The sequence below is a fragment of the Oncorhynchus mykiss genome, chromosome 24 (assembly GCF_013265735.2).
Source record: "Oncorhynchus mykiss isolate Arlee chromosome 24, USDA_OmykA_1.1, whole genome shotgun sequence".
Lineage (NCBI taxonomy): Eukaryota > Metazoa > Chordata > Actinopteri > Salmoniformes > Salmonidae > Oncorhynchus > Oncorhynchus mykiss.
In genome coordinates, this window is record NC_048588.1 from 6,997,244 (window position 1) to 7,022,749 (window position 25,506).

The 25,506-nt window shown below is 43.6% G+C and overlaps 1 protein-coding gene and 1 non-coding gene across 2 annotated transcripts; both read left to right on the forward strand.

Moving 5' to 3' along the window:
• The first annotated feature begins 15,842 nt into the window (after window positions 1–15,842).
• Window positions 15,843–25,280, forward strand: LOC110503614 (synaptosomal-associated protein 25). The gene is made up of 9 exons (XM_021582039.2): window positions 15,843–16,101; window positions 17,919–17,993; window positions 18,763–18,942; window positions 19,779–19,820; window positions 20,073–20,121; window positions 22,614–22,725; window positions 22,964–23,101; window positions 24,093–24,237; window positions 24,333–25,280. The coding sequence occupies exons 3-9, from the start codon at window positions 18,859–18,861 to the stop codon at window positions 24,396–24,398; spliced, it is 636 nt and encodes a 211-aa protein (XP_021437714.1). The 5' UTR covers window positions 15,843–16,101; window positions 17,919–17,993; window positions 18,763–18,858; the 3' UTR covers window positions 24,399–25,280.
• Window positions 25,281–25,346: 66 nt separating this feature from the next.
• trnar-ucg lies at window positions 25,347–25,419 on the forward strand. The gene has a single exon. It is a non-coding gene; the product is annotated as a tRNA-Arg (tRNA).
• Window positions 25,420–25,506: the final 87 nt, after the last annotated feature.

Consider the following 25,506-nt stretch of genomic DNA (forward strand, 5'->3'; position numbering starts at 1 on the left):
ATGACAGTATTGTTAACATTGTCTTGATGAAGAGAGAAAAAACAGCTTCTTCTAAGTTTCCTCTTACACAAGCTGTGGCAAAATGTCAAAGGTATTCATACTTGGGGCTCCCAAGTGGCGCAGTGGTCTAAGGCACTGCAACTCAGTGCAAGATGTGACACTACAGTCCCGGGTTTGAATCCAGGCTAAATCCGGCTGTGATTGATAGTCAATATTCTGGCTTAAAAAAAACTGTTGGGTTTCAAATGATCTGAACAAAATAGATCAATTTCTAATAAGGAATTTAGCTAGACATGAGGGCAGGTAGTGTATGAATGAATGGATTAGAATTACTTGTATTGTTTAGTCGTGAAACACAACCCCATTGCAAAACCCCCTGATGTGGTACAAGAATAAGGATACTTTGGCAGGCCTAATCAAGACAGAACGATAGTGTTATATTGTTTATAATATAGTGGAAGCTGTTACAATGTTACATTGTTGTTGTTACAGACCTTTCCAGAATGGTGCATAGGGCGTAAAACGAAAGAAAGGCAAGTGTTGCCTCAATGCCTCCTCCTGTAGATTGCAACAGCATATCAACTATTGAAATAGATTAATCTGGCTAAATAGAGAATGTTCTAAACAGGCTCTAAATATATGCCGATTATGTTTTGGTAGGACATGATGATACGCACAAGACGAGACAATTTACACTGTTGACGTTTAAGATCCATTTTCCAGGCTCTGACTGCATGTATCGGGCGTGTAAAGTGAATTAAAACGAATACAAATAGCACTTTTGTCAAGTGCCCCGTCATTTGGATCAGCAGCCTTCTTCAGCAGGTTTGTGACCGTCTGAAAGACTCGTTCACCCTCCCCGTTGCTCTGGGGAAACCGAGGGCTGCTCGTCACATGCTCAAAGCTCACTGACCTAGTGCCCTGTAACAGAAGAGCCGCATGGTCAGCCAACAAAAGCTCCCTCACTCCAGTAGTGCTTTAGTGGCCCGTCCAGTCTGCTGCCATGCCTCTATGCAGTGTCTCATCACTTCTAAGCAGACACTGTTGGCTATGTGCTGCTCCCTGAGCTCCCTCAGATAGTGACCACTCGCAGATAAGTTCTCTATTATTGTGTCAACATAGATGTCTGTATCCTCCATCAGTTCCCCATCTGTTTTTATAATGCACACCAGATGTGCATTGAAGACTGCAAAAAAAAGGCAGAATAACTTGTAACATGTTGTAGTGTATTACAGTGCAATAATTGTATCCTTTAATCCTTAATGACCATTTCAGACAGTGAGTGATCACCACGAGGTAGCCAAGCGTTACATTAAACTAACATTGCTTCTGTTCCATTCCCTTCAGTAAGCATTCAAATCATTGATTCTTAAGTTTTAATTTCGGAAGTTTTTATAGTCGGGGGCCAGACACACACACACCTACTTGGCCTCTGCTTAATAAATTATCCTATGGATGTGGAACCTGACAGCTACTTTTTTGACAATGGTCAGCCTTTTCATGGATGGGAAGCTATAAAAATAAAAAAAAAGGAAAAAAAAGCTTGTCCTCATCCAGAGGGGTGTGGATAGGGTCCTGGGTGGGTGGTGTTGATGGTGGATGCTCCGATGCCTTCCTTGCTACAACAAGGACCCCATTTCTCGAAAAGAGTAATTGGTTTCTGGGGTGGGACTCGTCTCTTGACAGAGGCTTGTGGCTCAGAACTGTGAGGAAGCACTGAGTTGCTTGTGGTTGACCACGTCCCTCACCATCACTTCCTCACTCTCTGATGTTGCGACTTCTCGACCGTCTCTCCCTCTTTTTCTCTTTGCCCTGCCGCTCCTCCTCCTGCTGCTGCTACTGCTGCTCCTACTTCTCCTCCTCCTGCTGCTGCTACTGCTGCTCCTACTTCTCCTCCTCCTGCTGCTGCTACTGCTGCTCCTACTTCTCCTCCTCCTGCTGCTGCTACTGCTGCTCCTACTTCTCCTTCTCCTGCCACTGTTACTGCTGCTCTTCCTCTCCCTGCCACTGCTACTCCTACTTCTCCTCCTGTTGCTGCTACTGCTGCTCCTCCTCTCCCTGCCACTGCTACTCCTACTTCTCCTCCTGTTGCTGCTACTGCTGCTCCTCCTCTCCCTGCCACTGCTACTGCTGCTCCTACCTCTCCCTGCCACTGCTACTGCTGCTCCTACCTCTCCCTGCCACTGCTACTGCTGCTCCTACCTCTCCCTGCCACTGCTACTGCTGCTCCTACCTCTCCCTGCCACTGCTACTGCTGCTCCTACCTCTCCATGCCACTGCTACTGCTGCTCCTACCTCTCCCTGCCCATGCTACTGCTGCTCCTACCTCTCCCTGCCCATGCTACTGCTGCTCCTACCTCTCCCTGCCCATGCTACTGCTGCTCCTACCTCTCCCTGCCCATGCTACTGCTGCTCCTACCTCTCCCTGCCCATGCTACTGCTGCTCCTACCTCTCCCTGCCCATGCTACTGCTGCTCCTACCTCTCCCTGCCCATGCTACTGCTGCTCCTACCTCTCCCTGCTACTGCTACTGCTACTCCTACCTCTCCCTGCTACTGCTACTCCTACCTCTCCCTGCCACTGCTACTCCTACCTCTCCCTGCCACTGCTACTCCTACCTCTCCCTGCCACTGCTACACCTACCTCTCCCTGCCACTGCTACTCCTACCTCTCCCTGCCACTGCTACTCCTACATCTCCCTGCCACTGCTACCTCTCCCTGCCACCTCTCCCTGCCCATGCTACTGCTGCTCCTACTTCTCCTCCTCCTCCTGCTGTTACTCCTACCTCTCCTCCTCTTGCTGCTACTGCTCCTACCTCTCAAATCAAATGTATTTATATAGCCCTTCCTACATCAGCTGATATCTCAAAGTGCTGTACAGAAACCCAGCCTAAAACCCCAAACAGCAAGCAATGCAGGTGTTGAAGCACGTTGGCTAGGAAAAACTCCCTAGAAAGTCGAAAACCTAGGAAGAAACCTAGAGAGGAACCAGGTTATGAGGGGTGGCCAGTCCTCTTCTGGCTGTGCCGGGTGGAGTATAACAGAACATGGCCAAGATGTTCAAATGTTCATAAATGACCAGCATGGTCAAATAATAGGTCTGAGACAGGTAGCACGTCCGGTGAACAGGTCAGGATTCCATAGCCGCAGGCAGAACAGTTGAAACTGGAGCAGCAGCACGGCCAGGTGTACTGGGGACAGCAAGGAGTCATCATGCCAGGTAGTGCTGAGGCATGGTCCTTTGTCTCAGGTCCTCCGAGAGAGAGAAAGAAAGAGACAATTAGAGAGAGTATACTTAAGTTCACACAGGACACCGGATAAGACAGGAGAAGTACTCCAGATATAACAAACTGACCGTAGCCCCCCGACAAACTACTGCAGCATAAATACTGGAGGCTAAGACAGGAGGGTCAGGAGACACTGTGGCCCCATCCAATGATACCCCCGGACAGGGCCAAACGGGAAGAATATAACCTCACCCACTTTGCCAAAGCATAGCCCCCACACCATTAGAGGGATATCTTCAACCACCAACTTACCATCCTGAGACAAGGCTGAGTATAGCCCACAAAGACCTCCGCCACGGCACAACCCAAGGGGGGGGGGCGCCAACCCAGACAGGATGACCACATCAGTGAATCAACCCACTCAGGTGATGCACCCCGTCCAGGGACGGCATGAGAAAGCCCCTGTAAGCCAGTGACTCAGCCCCTGTAATAGGGTTAGAGGCAGAGAATCCCAGTGGAAAGAGGGGAACCGGCCAGGCAGAGACAGCAAGGACGGTTCGTTGCTCCAGAGCCTTTCCGTTCATGATCTCTCCTCTTTCTGCTGCTGCTGCTCCTCCTCCCCTTGCTGCTGCTCCTACCTCTCCCTGCCCATGCTACTGCTGCTCCTACTTCTCCTCATGCTGCTGCTACTGCTCCTACCTCTCCTCCCCTGCTACTGCTACTGCTGCTCTTACTTGTCCTCCTCCTGACGCTCCATGGCTGTCCGTTGCTCCCCTACCCCCTTCAGCCATGTTGGAAGTGGTTTGGCAAGACTCAAGGAAGGAGTTGAGGAAACTCATGACAGCCATGAAGCGCCATGGCTGGTTTTGCACTGCCCCTGCCCAACTCCTACTCAACTCCTTCTCCTTGTTTCTTTCCTTGACGAACGTGTCCCTGAGGATCTTCCACTTTCTCCTGCAAAGTTCCTCTAATGAAAACAGGTGAAAAACGAAATTAAATGAAAGTATAACATGATCAAATGTAATGCACTGAATATTTTACCAGATGTATTAAAATGATCTAAATGATTCTTATTATGGTAATAGATTGAGCATATGTTCTCACCGAAGAATGACATGTAAATGCAAGGCGATATCTGAAACTCATTAATGGCATGTAACACAGAGAATAGACTACATGACCAGTGAATATATTCCATGTATAGGCTACAATGTGGGGAACTCATGCTTGGTAACAACTACATGTAGCTACAGTACAGTTGAAGTCGGAAGTTTACATACACTTAGGTTGGAGTCATTAAAACTCGTTTTTCAACCACTCCACAAATGTATTGTTAACAAACTATAGTTTTGGCAAGTTGGTTAGGACATTTACTTTGTGCATGACACAATACATTTTTCCAACAATTGTTTACAGACAGATTATTTCACTGTATCACAATTCCAGTGGGTCAGAAGTTCACATACACTAAATTGATTGTGCCTTTAAACAGCTTGAAAAATCCCAGAAAATTATGTCATGGCTTTAGAAAGTTCTGATAGGCTAATTTACATCATTTGAGTCAATTGGTGTACCTGTGGATGTATTTCAAGGCCTACCTTCAAACTCACTGCCTCTTTGCTTGACATCATGGGAAAATCAAAAGAAATCAGCCAAGACCTAAGGAAAAAAATCGTAGACCTCCACAAGTCTGGTTCATCCTTGTGGAGAGAGAGGGGCAGGGAAATGTGAATAGTCTGGGTAGCCATTTGACTAGATGTTCAGGAGTGTTATGGCTTAGAGGTAGAAGCTGTTTAGAAGCCTGTTGGACCTAGACTTGGCGCTTCGGTACCGCTTGCCGTGTGGTAGCAGAGAGAACAGTCTATGACTAGGGTGGCTGGAATCTTTGACAATTTTCAGGGCCTTCCTCTGATGCCGCCTGGTATAGAGGTTCTGGATGGCAGGAAGCATGGCCCCAGTGATGTACTGGGCCGTTCGCACTACCCTCTGTAGTGCCTTGCGGTCAGAGGCTGAGCAGTTGCCATACCATGCAGTGATGCAGCCAGTCAGGATGCTCTCGATGGTGCAGCTGTAGAACCTTTTGAGGATCTGAGGACCCATGCCAAATCCTTTCAGTCTCCTGATGGGGAATAGGTTTTGTCATGCCCGCTTCACGACTATCATGGTGTGCTTGGACCATGTTAGTTTGTTGGTAATGTGGACACCAAGTAACTTGAAGCTCTCAACCTGCTCCACTCTAGCCCCGTCAATAAGAATGGGGGTGTGCTCGGTCCTGATTTTCCAGTATTCCACAATCATCTCCTTTGTCTTGATCACGTTGAGGGAGAGGTTGTTGTCCTGGCACCACACGGCCAGGTCTCTGACCTCCTCCCTATAGGCTGTCTCGTTGTTGTCTGTGATCAGGCCTACCACTGTTGTGTCATCGGTAAATTGAATGATGGTATTGGAGTCGTGCCTGGCCGTGTGAATATTGACCTGTCTAAAGGTCTTACCCAGATCGGCTGCGGAGAGCGTGATCACACAGTCTTCCGGTACAGCTGGTGCTCTCATGCATGTTTCAGTTATTTGCCTCGAAGTGAGCATAGAAGTAGTTTAGCTCGTCCGGCAGGCTCGTGTCACTGGGCAGCTCGTGGCTGTACATCCCTTTGTAGTCTGTAATGGTTTGCAAGCCCTGCCATATCCGACGAGCGTCAGAGCCGGTGTAACTCGATCTTAGTCTTGTATTGACGCTTTGCCTGTTTGATGGTTCGTCGGAGGGCATAGCAGGATTTCTTATAAGCTTGCAGGATAGAGTCCCGCTCCTTGAAAGCGACAGCTCTAGCCTTTAGCTCAGTGCAGATGCTGCCTCTAATCCTTGGTTCTGGTTGGGGTATGTATGTACGGTCACTGTGGGGACGACATCATCGATGCACTTATTGATGAAGCCAATGACTGATGTGGTGTACTCCTCAATGCCATTGGAGGAATCCCGGGAACATATTCCAGTCTGTGCTAGCAAAACAGTCCTGTAGCTTAGCATCTGCTTCATCTGACCACTTTTTTATTGATCTAGTCACGGGTGCTTCCTGCTTTAATTTTGGATGTAAGCAGGAATCAGGAGGATATAATTATTGTCAGATTTGCCAAATGGAGGGCGAGGGAGAGCTTCGTATGCATCTCTGTGTGTGGAGTATAGGTGGTCCAGAGTTCTTCTCCCTCTTGATGCACATTTAACATGTTGATCGAAATTCGGTAAAACTGATTTAAGTTTCCCTGCATTAAAGTCCCCGACTACTAGGTGCGTCGTCTCTGGGTGAGAGTTTTCTTGTTTGCTTATGGCGGTGTTGTGTCTTTGGCTATGCCAGATTAAGTGATATGACATGCTATTCTATAAAATAATTTCTCCGTAATTGATATCACCTGATTGAGCTAATCATGTCAATGTAATTAACTAGAGTGTCGGGCACCACAAAATAATATTTATAGAGCTGTAATCTTCCGAATAAACTCTTAAAGACCTAGTAATATTTTACATCAATAGCAGTCAATATCAATCGTCACCTTAATTCAGTCTCATCTGAAAGTTGTACATTTTTTTATCTGCACGAACCCTGGCTAACAAGTTGAATCAGCAATACAAAATTGGGTTTCATTATTTATTTACAAAATACCTAACTAATCACACAGAATTACACATACACACAATTAATCATAACTTGATTACAAATTACGTCATAAAGGAAAACGTCCCTAGAGGGCAGAACAGTTATGACAGCTTGTTACACAAAAGAAAAGGGCTGGGTTTGTGTGAAAGAGCGGGAAGACTGAGCGACACAGGGCGAAGCTGTGCTATCGTAAATACAGTATCTTATGCATTCTAAATTACCGCCCATTTGGAAAAGGAAAATGCAATAAATATTTACTCTGAGCTGCGCTTCAGTAGGTTGGTGGTAGATGGAAGGCTGTGTTGCCAAACCGAGTCCTTTGTCCTTTGAAGAATGTCTCTGGTGGTCGATTGGATACGTTGTAGTCACGTCGTTGTGTGGTAGATCGGATACTCTGTCTGTTCCTTCCTAACCCTCGTTTGCAGCGGCTGTTGCTAACTCAACGGCTAGGAGGTATCACTTCTGTAGTGAATAAGAGTTCAAAGTTCATACCATTCGCAACCAAAGCTCACGCTGATGTTGGCTTCGTTCTGTAATTATTATCTGAACCATTCTGACATCGGACCGTCGTCCTCATGTCCCCGGGAACAGGAGGTTCTATTGTCGTCAAGGGCTTATATAGGAAGGGAGAGGAGGGCGTGTTTGAAAAGTTTTATAGCCCATGTCCCTTCACAGGGCGGGCCACTGATTGAGCAGCCCTATCTTATGAAAATCCAAATCTCTCATTTTAGAAGCTAAAATCACATTTCATCCCATCACAAATAATTTAATATTCAAACATTTAAATTGAACAACAATTCCATGTGAATCCGATAACTCTGATGTGTAGACTTTCCACTGTAGAGTTTGTCATCTTATCATTGATGAGAATGTCTCAGATGACAACCGAACTGACATCATATTCATTAAGTACCACCGCATATGTTCAATTGTTCAGATTACCAGAATATTGTTCATTTCCCCCCACCTACTGATGTTCCCAGAATCTCTATGTTAACCAAGGGTTTTGCAAATGTAACCTCAGTAGGGTAGAGAGAGGAAAAAGGGGGGAGGAGGTATTTATGACTATCATAAACCTACCACCCAGGCCAGCGTCATGACAGCGGAATACAGCTCATTCTATGCCATCTTGGTGCCAGCCTCTGACTGTGGTGGTGTGGAAACGGCTACAAAGAATATAGACGAAACCTCTCTCTGTAGGTAATGTGGTTTGCTGCTTATCATGAGAAACTCTACATCAGGCGAGCAATGGCTCAAGACTTCCTTTGAGATCTGCACCAGTTGTTGTTTACAAAAATGCATAGACATAGTCCCGTGAAGCACGAGATGTTACAGTTTTTAATGTCCCGTTGGTAGTTTAATCTTCCCAATGACTCATCCATTTTATTGTACAAAGATTGCATGTTTGCGAGCAGAATTGAGGGGAGTTCTTTTTTCGCCTCCTACTCCTCCGATCACTCGGGTCGGGGCCTGTTCGCGAGGGAGCCAACCGTATGTCCTCCGCCTCGGGCTCGTCAGAGTCGTGAAATAAGAAAAAGGATTCTGCAAGTCCGTGGTGAGTAATCGCAGTCCTGATGTCTAGAAGTTATTTTCGGTCATAAGAGACAGTAGCGGCTACATTATGTACAAAAATAGTTACAAAAATAAGTGACAAACATCGCAGATAAACAAACAAAAAAACACAATTGGTTGGGCACGTAAAACATCTGCCTTCTGCTCCGGAGCCATTTTAGGTGGAGTTTCAGTGATCTCAAAGTACGTTATGCAAAAATAGCAATAGACAAACACTAAGTCAATCACACGTTTTATACTACAGTATATGCAATCATTTCATATACAATTGCATTGTTTACCTCAGTAAAAAGCTGCGGCTCCCGTCCGTACAGCAGGCAATAGGGTGAGTACTCTGGAGACCTGGACGCTGCCTGTCCTCCCACCATTCCTGGCACCCGTCAAGGCCAAGCTAACTAGTGCTTAAATTTGGTTAGCATCAAATTAGCGAACTGATAAACACTATCTTCGTAAATTCAGATGACATCTTAATCTTAACATCTTAACTTACAACGTTAACGTTACATGTAAACCATTAGCAATCTAGCCAAACTCCATTACTTACAATGGGGAAAATACCAACCAGTTTTTCACTTCACATTAAAACTCCCTTCAATGGCCTTCAAACATCACCAACCTCATGGACTATGTAGTTAACCATGCTGCCTCAATATTTTGAGTCATATTGCACTTTTGTACATTACATACCTGAATTAATAGGTACAATTTATAGTTTATTTTTCAGTAGTAGTCATTCTCCAAGACTGAAGAAGAAACCTCCCAGACCTGACAATCTCACTAACGATCTCACTAATGCATTTCTCACTAACGCATTTCAATTGATGTCACAGCTCCCCCTTAGCGACAGTAATCATATACATACATTAAATGTAAATACCTAGGAGGCCGAGAAAATGATACAAGGGTGTCAGCGATTAGGTGAATGGATAAGGCGGAGTCAGGCGCAGGACACAGGTATGAGTAATAATCTGAGAATTTACTCAAAATCAAGCAATGTTCCAACAAGGAAGAACACTAATATCCAGAGCACAAAATAACAAAACCACTTGACAACGACAATCATGCACAAAACAGAAAGGGAAGCCAGAGGGTTAAATAAGGAACATTGATTATGGAATGGAAACCAGGTGTGTATAATGAAGACAAAACAAAACGAAAATGAAACATGGATCGGTGGTGACTAGAAAGCCGGTGACGTCGACCGCCGAACGCCGCCCGAACAAGGAGAGGGACCAGCTTCGGCGGAAGTCGTGACAAAGGGATGACTCCATAAAATAACAAACTAAATAAAACATAAAAAATATGACTATACATATTTGTGTGTGTCACATATACACATGGCATATGCTTGGGTACCACCTTGACATCTCTGATATGCTTGCTCAATAAATTAATTCTAGAACAGCCAGGATTAGCTGTTTGTATCTAGTCTCTTAATAATTGCACAACGGTGCAAGTTAGACACATGTTATCTTATGTTTGCATGTGAGCATGTCTTTTTTTGGGGGTCCTGTCAATGTTCAGTGATCACACATGCCTCAGCATACCTTGGTTTCTCAAATGATTGCCTCGCCTGGTTCACCAACTACTTCTCTGATATAGTTCAGTGTGTCAAATCGGAGGGCCTGTTGTCCGGGCCTCTGGCAGTCTCTATGGGGGTGTCTCAGGGTTCAATTCTTGGACCGACTCTCTTCTCTGTATACATCAATGATGTCGCTCTTGCTGCTGGTGAGTCTCTGATCCACCTTTACACAGATGACACCATTCTGTACACTTCTGGCCCTTCTTTGGACACTGTGTTAACAACCCTCCAGACGAGCTTCAATGCCATACAACTCTCCTTCCGTGGACTCCAATTGCTCTTGAATACAAGTAAAACTAAATGCATGCACCTCAACCGATCGCTGCCTGCAACTGCCCGCCCGTCCAACATCACTACTCTGGACGGTTCTGACTTAGAATATGTGGACGACTACAAATACCTAGGTGTCTGGTTAGACTGTAAACTCTCCTTCCAGACTGACATCAAACATCTCCAATCCAAAGTTTAATCTAGAATTGGCTTCCTATTTCGCAACAAAGTATCCTTCACTCGTGCTGCCAAACATACCCTTGTAAAACTGACCAGCCTACCGATCCTAGACTTCGGCGATGTCATTTACAAAATAACCTCCAATACCCTACTCAATAAATTGGATGGAGTCTATCACAGTGCCATCCGTTTTGTCACCAAAGCCCCATATACTACCCACCACTGCGACCTGTACGCTCTTGTTGGCTGGCCCTCGCTTCATACTCGTCGCCAAATCCACTGGCTCCATGTCATCTACAAGACCCTGCTAGGTAAAGTCCCCCCTTATCTTAGCTCGCTGGTCAACATAGCAGCACCCACCTGTGGCACGCGCTCCAGCAGGTATATCTCTCTGGTTACCCCCAAAATAATTTCTTCCTTTGGCCGCCTCTCCTTCCAGTTCTCTGCTGCCAATGCCAATTACAAAAATCTCTGAAACTGGAAACACTTATCTCCCTCACTAGCTTTAAGCACCAGCTGTCAGAGCAGCTCACAGATGACTGCACCTGTACATAGCCCATCTATAATTTAGCCCAAACTACCTCCCCCTACTGTATTTATTTATTTGGCTCCTTTGTAACCCATTATTTCTATCTCTACCTTGCACATTCTTCCACTGCAAATCTACGATTCCAGTGTTTTTACTTGCTATATTGTATTTACTTCGCCACCATGGCCTTTTTTTGCATTTACCTCCCTTATCTCACCTCATTTGCTCACGTTGTATATAGACTTATTTTTGTACTGTATTATTGACTGTATATTTGTTTTACTCCGAGTGTAACTCTGTGTTGTTGTATGTGTCGAACTGCTTTGCTTTATCTTGACCAGTTCACAGTTGTAAATGAGAACTTGTTCTCAACTTGCCTACCTGGTTAAATAAAGGTGAAATAAATCAAATAAATAAATACAAATTCAAAGAAGGTTACTTTGCCAGCTTGCAAATGTGTGCTAAAAGTGGGGATGTTTCATAATATTTTTGATTATCTTATCTCCCCACCACCAAAGAACAATTTTTTAAATTTTGTTTTACAGAAAACCACAGATCCACCACTGCAATATAGGCCTACACTCAGATACAAAGGTGCAACCTAAAATTATTCTTCCACTGTCCCCATAGGAGATCTCTTTTTAGTTCCAGGTAGAACCCCTTCTGTGTCTGGGTAGAACCCTTTTGGGCTCCATTCCACAGAGGGTTCTACATAGAACCAAATAGACCTTTGAAGGTTTTGTCAACTTCTACTCAGACTTAAATATCAGTGTTCCAAGAACCTCCACCAGGGGTGACTGTAGTGTCCTCAAACGGACAAAAAGGAGACACGAGGGCATATCACACTCATTTTAGATCCCAGCGGGTCTATATTTTCATACTATATGCCCTCACTCTCATCACTATCTCCATTTGCCATCTTCTAATGTATTTTCTTGGAACTTCATCCATACACACACACACACACACACACACACACACACACACAAAACACACACACACACTACTGTGGCATCTTGTTTACATTTACCACATTTTAGGCATCCAGCTTTGGCCTTGGATGGTCATGTTGCAAAGAGATGGGCACAGAGGTACGTCTGTACAGTCCTTTTCAGTGTGGCGGGAAATTAATTGAACAGGAGAAGACGATGTGGTTTCTTGTGGAGGGAGTGCTGTGTGGGTGGTAGGTAGAACAGCTACAATGACACCGATTGGTTGCTATGACTCATCACTTCTTGACTAAAATAAATGTAGGTTTAGAAATTAGTTCGACCTTGCCATAGTTCAACAGCTGAAAAGTCTTTGTTAACATACTTCCAGAGATAGGCAGAGTTGCAAAGAAAAGCCATATCTTAGACTGGCCAATAAAAAGAAAAGATTAAGATGGGCAAAAAACACAGACACTGGACAGAGGAACTCCCGGAGTCTCCTCTTCACTGTTGACGTTGAGACTGGTGTTTTGCGGGTACTATTTAATGAAGCTGCCAGTTGAGGACTTGTGAGGTGTCTGTTTCTCAAACTAGACACTCTAGCCTCCCACTCCTCTTTCTATTATGGTTAGAGACAGTTTACGCTGTTCTGTGAAGGGAGTAGTACACAGCGTTGTACGAGATCTTCAGTTTCTTGGCAATTTGTCACATGGAATAGTCTTCATTTCTCAGAACAAGAGTAGACTGCTGAGTTTCAGAAGAAAGGTCTTTGTTTCTGGCCATTTTGAGCCTGTAATCGAACCCACAAATGCTGAATCTCCAGATACTCAACTAGTCTAAAGAAGGATCGTTTTTTTGCTTCTTTTATCAGAACAATAGTTTTCAGCTGTGCTAACATAATTACCTCGTGAAGCTGGTTGAGAGAATGGCAAAATTGTGCAAAGCTGTCATCAAGGCAAAGGGTGGCTACTTTTAAGAATCTCAAAGATAAATATATTTTGACTTCTAAAAACACTTTTTGGGTTACTACATGATTCCATATGTGTAATTTCATAGTTTTGATGTCTTCACTGTTATTCTACAACGTAGAAAATAGTACAAATAAATAAATAAAAACCCTTGAATGAGTAGTTGTGTCCAAACTTTTGACTGGTACTGTACGTGTTTGGGTCTCATTGGTTTTTCTCTCCTGTTATGTCCGTGTGCAGGTTTCCCTCTCAACGACCAGCTCTTCCAGTTGATCGTTTGCAGGTACAGTGACGAACAGGGCAACATGGACTTTGACAACTTCATTGGGTGCCTGGTCAGACTGGACGCCATGCGTCATAAATTACTCCTCCTCAATACTCCCCTCAGTCCGATTATGTTCTTGTTTTCAGACTATTTACTTTTCATTACACTTCAGTAATAGTGTTTTGTGCACTTTCAGGAGCCTTCAAGACTCTGGACAAAGATGATAATGGAAGGATCAAAGTCAACATCCAGGAGGTAAATTAGTTTTCACTATTTCCTCTATATTTAAATGGTGTGTTTAGGTTTAGGGACCATTTTTAAGATTAATGACTGGATATAGGCACTGAAATTAAACCTAAATAACCACACCACTTATTGTGTTTTGCTTTCTCTGCAGTGGCTTCATTTGACCATGCACTCATAAAGCATCAGGGAAAGCCTACAAAAAGACAGCATTCATTTCTTCATTGTCTCTGTCTCTATCTCATTTAAAATGTGCATTTCATATTACCATTGTTATTATTGTTTACAGATGTTCATAAGTCATTCAGTTGTAAGATGGCGTCGATAGAGATGGCAGCTTCGCTTCAAGTCCTTGGGAAACTGTGCAGTATTTTTTTTTTGCATGTATTATTTCTTACATTGTTAGCCCAGAAAACCTTAAGTGTTATTTCATACAGTTAGAAACTAAAACAGGAAGCGCCCGTGCCTAGGTCTATCCAAAGCTGGTCTGACAATCGGATTCCACACTTCAAGATTGCTTCGATCACATGGACTGGGATATGTTACGGGTAGCCTCAGACAATAACTTTGACATATATGCTGACTCAGTGAGCGAGTTTATAAGGAAATGTATAGGAGATGTTGTGCCCACTGTGACTATTAAAACCTTCCCCAACCAGAAACTGTGGATTGATGGCAGCATTTGCGCAAAACTGAAAGCACATACCGCATTTAATTATGGCAAGGCACCTGGTAAAATGGCAGAATACAAACAGTGTAATTATTCCCTCTGTAAGGCAATCAAAAAAGCAAAGCGTCAGCATAGATACAAAGTGGAGTCGCAATTCAACAGCTCAAACACGAGACATATGTAGCAGGGTCAACAGACAATCACGGATTACAAAAAGAAAACCAGCCCCGTCGCAGACATTGTCATCTTGCTCCCAGACAAATTAAACAACTTCTTTGCGCGCTTTGAGGACAATAAAGTGCCACCGACATGGCCCTCTACCAAAGACTGTGGGCTCTCCTTCTCAGTGGCTGACTTCAGTAAAGCATTTAAACGTGTTCACCCTCGCAAGGCTGTTGGCATAGACGGCATCCCTTGCCGCATCCTCAGAGCATGTACAGACCAGCTGGCTGGTGTGTTTACCAGCCAATCAATCCCTATCCCAGTCTGCTGTCCCCACATGCTTCAAGATGGTCACCATTGTTTCTGTTCCCAAGAAAGCAAAGGTAACTGAACTAAACTAATATCGCCCCGTAGCACTCACTTCTTCATGAAGTGATATCACCTCCACCCTACCTGTCACCCTACACCCACTCCAAATTGCTTACCGCCTCAATAGGTCCACAGATGATGCAATCGCCATCACACTGCACACTGCCCTATCCCATCTGGACAAGAGGAATACCTATTTAAGAATGCTGTTCATTGACTACAGCTCAGCATTCAACACCATGTACCCTCCAAACTCATCATTAAGCTTGACACCCTGGGTCTCGACCCCGCCCTGTGCAACTGAGTCCTGGACTTCCTGACGGGCCGCCCCCAGGTGGTGAAGGTAGGAAACAACATCTCCACTCCGCTGATCCTCAACACTGTGGTCCCAGAATGTTTACATATCTCGCATTACTCATCTCATATCTATATACTGTATACTGTATCCTTCACTATCTATTGCATCTTCACGGCTCTGTCACTGCTCATCCATATATTTTGCACGAATATATCCTCATCCCATTCCTTTACTAGATTGTGTGTATTGTTTGTTGTAGAATTTGTTAGACATTACCTGTTAGATACTGCTGCACTGTCATTTCGCTACACTCACAGTAACATCTGCTAATCGTGTGTATGTGACCAATAAGATTTGATTTGAATGTTAATTAAATTCATCACTAGATGGCAGAATTGTAGCAACACAGGGAAAACACAAAACGACTTTCTCTCCAATAGGTCAAACTCAACTCCCTTTTTAGATTCCAAATATTTTAAAGTTTTGTGTTTTCCTTTTTTCCTTTTGGTCAAACATTCCATACTGCTATGTAATGTAATGTAAGATATAAATTATAGTGCTCAATATTGGCGTAATATTACCTAATACTTATTAAAGCTGTCATTTATTATAATTTAATAAAATAAATGTTCTGTCATATGTTTGTAAATAACTTTAATATTTCTGTTTTATTGTACTTATTTGATTGACTTCTACAAACCAAGTCAATAATAAAGCTGATTGTTATTCAGTTGTTCATCAGCACCACTCTTGACTTCCTCCTCTGCCGACTAATAGCAAATCTTGGCTGCCTGTTAACTTTATTTACACACTGCATGGGAAAAAGGAGAAGGACACTGAAGAACAGCGGCTGATGATTTGCACAGGTACCAGGGCCGTTTCCAGAGCAACGACAGAACGGCTGTTCAAAAGGGCGTGATCGAAGAAGGAGGACTTGGAGCAGAGCCAAGAGAATTAGAGAGTCCCTTGTCGGTGTGTAAAGTCGTAGACAGAGCCACCAATTGGGTGAGCGGATGGTAATCGGGGCGTGTCATCGGACTTACCTCCGGGCAGAGCCGACTTGGAAGGAAGGAACAAAAACCTCCGAGATGATGCTGAGGGACCTTGTAGATCAATGAACAAACAGGTGACGGATGTTCCAGTTGATTGTTGGGCAAATTCGAGGCCAACACGACCTCTCATTTAAGTGAAAGGTAAGTTTAGAGGTGTGTATAACTGTGTTTATCACTTTATAGACGTAGGCCTAAGTTTTGCTTGATTTTTTTATTATAATATAGGCTATATGGAGGCTAAGCTTGACCCATCGCATTGACACTGTTTAGCTATTTATTTATAGCCTAAAATAGTCACAACAAAGTATGGCAAAATCTATTGTTTGATAAGTTTGATAAAGGGAAAATCATATAGAAAATCAAAAATATCAGTATCTAGTATTGATGTAAACAAACAGGCAGGTTACTTGATACTATGTAAACATTACAGTAATAGGTCTTTCACAAGACAATGTGCTGAATCCTCCCATGTCTTGTAGCTGCACACCGTCCTGTTATCAATGCTCTTCCTGAAAAAACAGGTTTTGATAACATAATATTCTCTTATTAGTGTTTTAGTATAGGGGGTAGATTATTAGTCTAGTGGAGATGTACAATGAATGGTATTTACTCATCAGTGGTAATTACTGTGGCATAGCATTTTCAATGCGCCCTCCACTGGCAGTCCTCTTCAGTGGGTAACCTTGATCCATGATGTCAGAAAACAGGTCATGCTGTGACCAATCATCTCTGCCCTTTTCAGGGGCCATGCAGGTTGACATTTACAGCAGGTTAACGTTGGATGACTATATCGCTCTGAGCGTGTCGGCAAACACACATGTTGGCAAACAAACACACACGTTGTGATCAGAATCAGACACGGTGTGATACTTTCACAAGTGTGTCAGCTGTTGAATTTGAGGGGAATCCAATATTCCGATACGTCCCTTCTGATAGGTTGTGCGCTTGGTTATGTAATGTTCATTGGCTATGCATCCATAGTTGTCACTCAGTTTATAGAGCATGGCTAGGGGTCTCCCTGGGTGTAGGTTACAGGAGGATGGTGGGTGGTATGACATCTTGCACTTCATCAAGCAACTGTGCACTCATGGAAGATAATAATACACGCCACACCACCAATGAATCAGCCTTTTAAAAGGCATCAAAAGTGTGCCCTCCCCATGGTACCAATTTTCCCCATGGCTAAGCTATGAACCGGCGTGCTTGTCTCATTTCAATCCTTCTGTTGTAATTCATTGGTCAAACGTGTTATGAGAACACGCTAACTTTACACACTGTGCTGTTGTCTGTGCCCAATCATGTTTGTACCATGTTGTTTTTTTTGCCGCTACCACGTTGTGCTGCTGCCACGTTGTGTTGCTACCATGTTGTTGTCATGTGTTGCTGCCGTGCTATGTTGTTGTCTTAGGTCTCTCTCTATATTTTTATTTTTAACCCCAGCCCCCGTCCCGCAGGAGGCCTGTTGCCCTTTGATAGGCCATCATTGTAAATAAGAATTTGATCTTAACTGACTTGTCTAGTTAAATAAGGTTAAATAAATCAAATAAAAAAATAACTACCTCTGCTTGTCATATAACTGTGCTGCTTGCGACTGTGACTTTTATTTTCTATTCGTTATTTTCTTCTATTAAAGGCGTACAAAAACAGGCACGTTACACCCAATACGTCCCAGCTTATTAAATAGAGTATGTTCTGTGTCTGAAAGATAGGCAACCCCGTTATGTCTCCTTCATGAGTTGTGGAAATGGCTGTCATTACCATCAACGATGTGATGCGTAGGTGGTGCAGTAGGAGTGCAACGGGAAGCCTTTGGTTAAGATGTATTGTATGTCTCATCTGTCTATCTGGTACAGCAGATACCGTTCTCATTGAATCATGGCAGGAGACGGGGAATCTGCGTTGAGATAAAAGAGCTCTGGTTTTTCTTTGGCAATTAAGTTCTCAAAGTCTCATTCCAGGTGTGACTCCCCAGAAAACCAGCTTTTCCTGTGGGTCTCCTTATACAACAACTTCTAGCCGTCATCATATATACAGTACGTGTTGCAATCTTTGCACCCCTTCATTCCCAGACAAAACATACTGTTGTTAGTTCTGGTTGTCTCTTTTCTTTCCTTCGGTCTTTCTTCCTCCCCCACATCTCTCCCTCTTCTTCTCTCTCCATTTCTTTCTCTCCCTCTCCTCTTGCCTCTCAGCGTGTTGCCTGGGTGAGGCAGGTGGTGATTAATGGTAATTATAAGGATGCTGCTCCGTGGTGCACTGTCAACTCCCTCACAACAGAATGGAAGGAGTGTAGGTGGGATGCATGTAGGTGTGAGGGTCTGAGGAACAAGAGAGGTTTTGTGAAATGAGCAGTAAATTATGTTCAGCAATGAATGGAATATGATCTGAAAGGATAGGCAATAGAGGCACAGGGTTGAGTGGGGATGGGAGGGGTGAGGAGAAAACAAGCAGGGTAGAAAATTCAGTAATCAAACTGACATGCCAGGTGAAAATGTTCAGGTTTTCAGAACTATGGGGCTCCAATTGCGCCCAACAGAAAGACTGTGTAGCCACAGGGTTGAACCAACAGACCATGTTGAAATCACGATTGAGCCCATGTGTCCTTAATAGTACTGTTCCATGTCCCCGAGCTCACTCAAAGAGCAATGGGTAATTAGAGGGCAAATTTCATTCAGTTAATGGCATTCCCTTCCTGAGTCAATGTTAAACCACATTACTGGGTGTAAGTTTCTGGATAATACTGCCTAGATTTTCTATTTACTGCACTCTGTACTGTTGCACTATTTTCATTGTCTTAACCAGGACTGTTGTCAAAGCCACCTGATGCACTGGCCTTGCCTCTTGGGAAAGAGGCTACTGAGCAAACCAGACTGTGCTGTCCTCCCACGGCTGCTGTAGATGTCAGGCAAGATGGCTGCCGACTCACCCGTGAGGACAGAGCATGAGGAGCTGCAGAGGAGGGCCAACCAGGTGACAGATGAGGTACTGTCACATATCGTCTAAAGAGCACAAACTCATTTAACTTTGAAATATCAACAACAGAAGGTTCAGTTGAACTTTTAAGATCAATACACAATGTCCCCATAGCCGTTGGCTGTTGACCATTGGCCCCCACAATAAAGGGTAAATCATGCCAGGAGCTATAGAAAAGGTTACCTGCCATACCCGGGCATTGTTTTCAGAGTTGGAACATTCAGAGATTACACAGTGACATCACCCTAAGCCTCTCTGCCAGAGGGTTTCCCCTTGGGTAAAGGTTACATACTGCACGTCACAGCCATTTCCCAGTCCCATTACCTCAGCATCAGGAAATACCGTGGAGAAAGTCCCCAGCTATCTGTACAAACACATTCTTGGCACACAGACCACTGAAATTAGTCTGTTTGTTTATAGCCTAAGCCTTGTTGTGTGGAAATATAACAGGCCATTGGATCAGTACAGGATGTTTCAATCTCCATTGCAGTTCTATGAAAAACAGGGGAAGGGGCAGAATTCAATGAGATGATGTCACCGTGTGTCTTCTAAGATTGATTACCACTGGAAATAGTTTCACAGAGAGAATAGTGTTGTAATTTGTTTACTGTTCCATATTTGGGCAATACAAATAATGTTGTACCTATAAAGACAGAGCCCTAAGACAGTGCAACATGTATAGTATTAAACATGACACACACGGAGTGATCTTGATTAGTGCCTTTCATCTGTGGAAGTGGACAGGTTTTCAGCCTCACCCTCAGGATTTGAAATGTTTTCCGTCCTGTATCTAAGGTAACTCAATCCTCTAATGGTGTCCTGTCTCTCTGTCCCTTCTCATCCAGTCCCTGGAGAGTACCCGTCGTATGATGCAGCTAGTAGAGGAGGTATGGGAGTCTCAGCACCTGCCACTCACTCTGCCTCTGTTGACCAAATCCCTAATAATGACACGTCGTCGTCATTATAATCACATTATCGCTGGTTGATTTTTAAAAAAAAAAATTATTGGGGGGGGGGGGGGACTGCCTATTGATAATGAACTACATTTTAACTGAAGAGTCTTCATTTGATTCAGTTGAAATGCAAAATCATGAACAGCAACATTATGGTGAATCTAATGCCATTTCTGGTCTCAACAGAGCAAAGATTCAGGAATCCGGGCCCTGGTCATGCTGGACGAACAAGGAGGTAATGAAATGGACGTTATATAATCGTTTTCTCTCATTGGAAGATGTGGACATAACATCAAGGTCAATCGTACAACAGCAACCTTAGATGGTCCTTGTTCTTGTATATACAATGCCTTGCGAAAGTATTCGGCCCCCTTGAACTTTGCGACCTTTTGCCACATTTCAGGCTTCAAACATAAAGATATAAAACTGTATTTTTTTGTGAAGAATCAACAACAAGTGGGACACAATCATGAAGTGGAACGACATTTATTGGATATTTCAAACTTTTTTAACAAATCAAAAACTGAAAAAATGGGCGTGCAAAATTATTCAGCCCCTTTACTTTCAGTGCAGCAAACTCTCTCCAGAAGTTCAGTGAGGATCTCTGAATGATCCAATGTTGACCTAAATGACTAATGATGATAAATACAATCCACCTGTGTGTAATCAAGTCTCTGTATAAATGCACCTGCACTGTGATAGTCTCAGAGGTCCGTCAAAAGCGCAGAGAGCATCATGAAGAACAAGGAACACACCAGGCAGGTCCGAGATACTGTTGTGAAGAAGTTTAAAGCCAGATTTGGATACAAAAAGATTTCCCAAGATTTAAAAATCCCAAGGAGCACTGTGCAAACGATAATATTGAAATGGAAGGAGTATCAGACCACTGCAAATCTACCAAGACCTGTCCGTCCCTCTAAACTTTCAGCTCATTCAAGGAGAAGACTGATCAGAGATGCAGCCAAGAGGCCCATGATCACTCTGGATGAACTGCAGAGATCTACAGCTGAGGTGGGAGACTCTGTCCATAGGACAACAATCAGTCGTATATTGCACAAATATGGCCTTTATTGAAGAGTGGCAAGAAGAAAGCCATTTCTTAAAGATATCCATAAAAAGTGTCTTTAAAGTTTGCCACAAGCCACCTGGGAGACACACCAAACATGTGGAAGAAGGTGCTCTGGTCAGATGAAACCAAAATTGAACTTTTTGGCAACAATGCAAAACGTTATGTTTGGCGTAAAAGCAACACAGCTGAACACACCATCCCCACTGTCAAACGTGGTGGTGGCAGCATCATGGTTTGGGCCTGCTTTTCTTCAGCAGGGACAGGGAAGATGGTTAAAATTGATGGGAAGATGGATGGAGCCAAATACAGGACCATTCTGGAAGAAAACCTGATGGAGTCTGCAAAAGACCTGAGACTGGGATGGAGATTTGTCTTCCAACAAGACAATGATCCAAAACATAAAGCAAAATCTACAATGGAATGGTTCAAAAATAAACATATCCAGGTGTTAGAATGGCCAAGTCAAAGTCCAGACCTGAATCCAATTGAGAATCTGTGGAAAGAACTGAAAACTGCTGTTCACAAATGCTCTCCATCCAACCTCACTGAGCTCGAGCTGTTTTGCAAGGAGGAATGGGAAAAAATGTCAGTCTCTCGATGTGCAAAACTGATAGAGACATACCCCAAGCGACTTACAGCTGTAATCGCAGCAAAAGGTGGCACTACAAAGTATTAACTTAAGGGGGCTGAATAATTTTGCACGCACAATTTTTCAGTTTTTGATTTGTTAAAAAAGTTTGAAATATCCAATAAATGTCGTTCCACTTCATGATTGTGTCCCACTTGTTGTTGATTCTTCACAAAAAAATACAGTTTTATATCTTTATGTTTGAAGCCTGAAATGTGGCAAAAGGTCGCAAAGTTCAAGGGGGCCGAATACTTTCACAAGGCACTGTATATCCATAAGTGAGTGCTCATGTTTTTGTCAGTAAACTAGATGTGTGTAAGCTATGTGTGTGTTTGCTTTTGTGTGTATGTACTGTATGTGTGTGTTCCCTCCTGTGTCTCTCCTATCCACCCTGCTCATGTTCCCCACCTGCCCAATATGGGCAGAGCAACTGGACCGCATCGATGAGGGAATGGATCAAATCAACAATGATATGAAAGAGGCTGAGAAAAACCTAACAGACATGGCCAAATGTTGTGTCCTGTGCATCTGGTCCCGCATCAAGTAGGTCTGGCCTGCTCTGAGGACATCTGTCATCTGTGTGTCACCTGAGTGCCCGCCAGGCCAACCCGGCAACTAGACCGCCTGTCTGTCTGTCCATCCATCCATCCGGCCTCTGCTCCAGGCCATGATTTATTTTGTTTTGTGTTTTGCTCCATTGTGAGATTGGGTGACTAGAAGTCTGCACCAAAGTTAACCACAGGAAAATGATGGTCATGTCCCAAAATATGTGTGTTTTACAAACGGTACATCTTCTACCCACACAATACCAGGCATTTTATGGACTTGTGCAGACCATTAGTAAATAATTTGTGTCCTGTTCTCAGTTTTGGGGTTTGCACCATATTTGCTCAATTGCATTATATCTGACCGCCGGCTCTTGTCAGTTGGGGGCTTTGGTGATAGAACAGTTTTGTGTTATATTACGTTCTCCCTCATTCTCCCGACCTTCCTCCACCTCTCCCATTCCCTCACGTTTTGCGTTGTCCAGAGCAACTGGAGCGGATTGAGGAGGGCCTGGACCAGATCAACTCGGATATGAAGGAGGCTGAGAAGAACCTCACAGACCTGGGCCAATGCTGCGGTCTGTGCTCCTGTGATAAGTAGGTGTTGGGAGGGGTCATGAGTGTCAGGAGCAGATTGGGAATCCATGGTTCCTTCCTCAAGTATTAATGCGCATGTTAGTGTGCCAGTCTTTACACTTAGTTTGCCAGGGCTTAGGTCAGGAGTTTGTTTATTTCATGCGGGTGACACTTTGTTGTACTCTGAGTTAACACAATGTACTGTGATATGAAGCTCTGTGTGATGTGCTCTATCCTGTCTGGCTCTGCCTCTGCATAGGCTAAAGGACTTTGAGGAGAGTGGGGCCTATAAGAAGGTGTGGGGGAACAACCAGGATGGGGTGGTGTCCGGCCAGCCGTCCTCACGCGTGGTGGATGAGAGAGAGCAGATGATCATGAGCGGAGGCTACATACGCAAGTAATAATGGTCAATGGCATGACGAACCCAATAGCAAGGCAACACATCCCAACCAATGGAATATACTCAAAGACGTGCTCGTGCCCTCACAATTCCTAAGAGAACGACAGCTTATTATTGTTGTACACACACAGTAGGCATATATCACACCATTATGGATATGGGCTAATAATACCTGGGTTTCTTTGCATAGAAAAGTCTTGGGCCACCTAAGCCTTTTTTGGGACGCTAATTGCAAACCGTGTTTAAAAAAAGTAATCTAGACAAAAACAATGAATTCAGGAGTATTCATTTTTTTGTAATGTTTGAGCATAAGAACACAAAAAATGTGCTTTAATCTGCTAAATTTCTCTCAAGTCCACTGAAAAATGTGGAGAATCGCTGGAGAGTGGCTTTAAAACACCAAAATCCTTTCCGCCACAAAGATAGCCTAACAACAATTCTTGCTCAGGGCCTTGACCGATCGGCTGACCACACCCATTGCCATGCCCCACCATACCCACCACCAAAGCCCATTTTTGATGCAGAAAAAACCCTGAACTGTCTGCCTGCAGTCTGCACATATTGATTTGGTTTACAAATATTTTAGGATGAATCTGGCCATTGCATTGATTTGAGATAATCCAGCTATGCCCAAAACAGGTTTGAATCTCTAAAACTACTACTTGCTCATTTTACTGTATAGCTTCAATGACTGTGTACGTAACAGAGGCTGTGTGTGGCAGCCAGGGGATATTTACTCTTGTCTATAACACATTGACATGTAGAACCAATCACTGGTCATGTTTTGTAGGAGCACCTGGCCAGACAGAGGACATTTATAAAAACCTAGCGCACCTCCCTGGATGCAGGGAGAATACTCCTTGCAAAAACAACAATGTACTGTAAACTTTTGTTAAATGTACAAACTGATGACTGCAAATTATACATTCTGTTGATGTGTTTTCTCTTTATCTATGTCTGTCTGTCTGTCTGTCTGTCTGTCTAACAGGGTGACAAATGATGCATGTGAGGATGAGATGGAGGAGAATCTGGGACATGTAGGCAGCATCATAGGCAACCTGAAGAGCATGGCACTGGACATGGGCAATGAGATCGACACGCAGAATGTCCAGATTAACCGCATTCAGGGCAAGGTCAGTCCTATAGTACCTGCCATACAGCCATTTATTCAATAACAATAGATGACCAATTCTGTATCGAACATTAATCTAATGTGTTGTTTTTACAGGCCATCCACAATGTATACCGCATTGATGCTGCCAATCAGAAAGCTAACAATCTAATGAAAAGATAAAGAGGAAGATTGTCCTTCTCTGCTGTGTGATCTTATCTACTCCCTGTCTGTCTTTCTGTGCCAATATGCGTCCAGTGACCATCCACCCACATAGAAAACCTGCCAAATTATTGTGTATGACGTATCATAAATCCGGAGCAGCAGGGTACACATCATTATTCATACCTGGCTCTAGATTGACCCTAGCCTGTTTGCCAGTCTCTGCCACATGACGAAGAGTGCAAGGAGTGGAATGCTACCGAGACTTGTGCCCAGATAGCCTGGAGACCACACTGCTGCCATCTGTTGGCTAGATTGTTTTCTGAAAACTAGAAGCACACCCTCTCCGCTCTTTCACCATCCTCCGCTATCCTTCCTCCTTCGATGCAGAATGGACCACCAGTGGAATTGGGTTGCTATGCTTGTTGTCACCAGGAAGACTAAAGTAAATAGGAAAGGAATCAACATTCGGTGTCTGCTTTGCTTTTAACACGTGAATGAGGTTTGCCTGTCAATGATGACTATAGTTTTTAAAATGCACTTTAGAACTCAGTTTTCGTTTTTATTTATTTAACTCAACAGTTGCATGACGGTAAACATATTCTCCCATGTAGGCTGTGTTGAGATTGTGAACTGGATTTAACATCTACATGTGTCTAGCAATTGATATGTTTTAGTTTTGATTAGACTATATTAGCGCTTCAATATAGCTGATGTCAAACTTGGTTTCTATCACACAATTTCCTAATTGTCATAACATCAAGTAGACACACACCCCCCTCCCCCTATTACATCCCTCTGATGTTGTGGTGTTCAACTATATAATTTTGTATACACGATAAATATGGACTTCTATTGTAATTCTGTATATAAAATATTAAAATGCATAATTATTTACGTTAACACAGGTATGTTTTTGTTACATAGCTAGCTACGGTTAATTTGAGAGTAAAGAAACCAGATTACATAGACCGCGTGGCCTAATGGATAAGGCGTCTGACTTCGAATCAGAAGATTGAGGGTTCGAGTCCCTTCGTGGTCGCTTAAAGTCTTATTTATTGAAACAGGTTCCCAATGTGATTACATCGGTGTCGTGTTTCTTGTACCCCAGGAAAGGAAGTATCTCTGA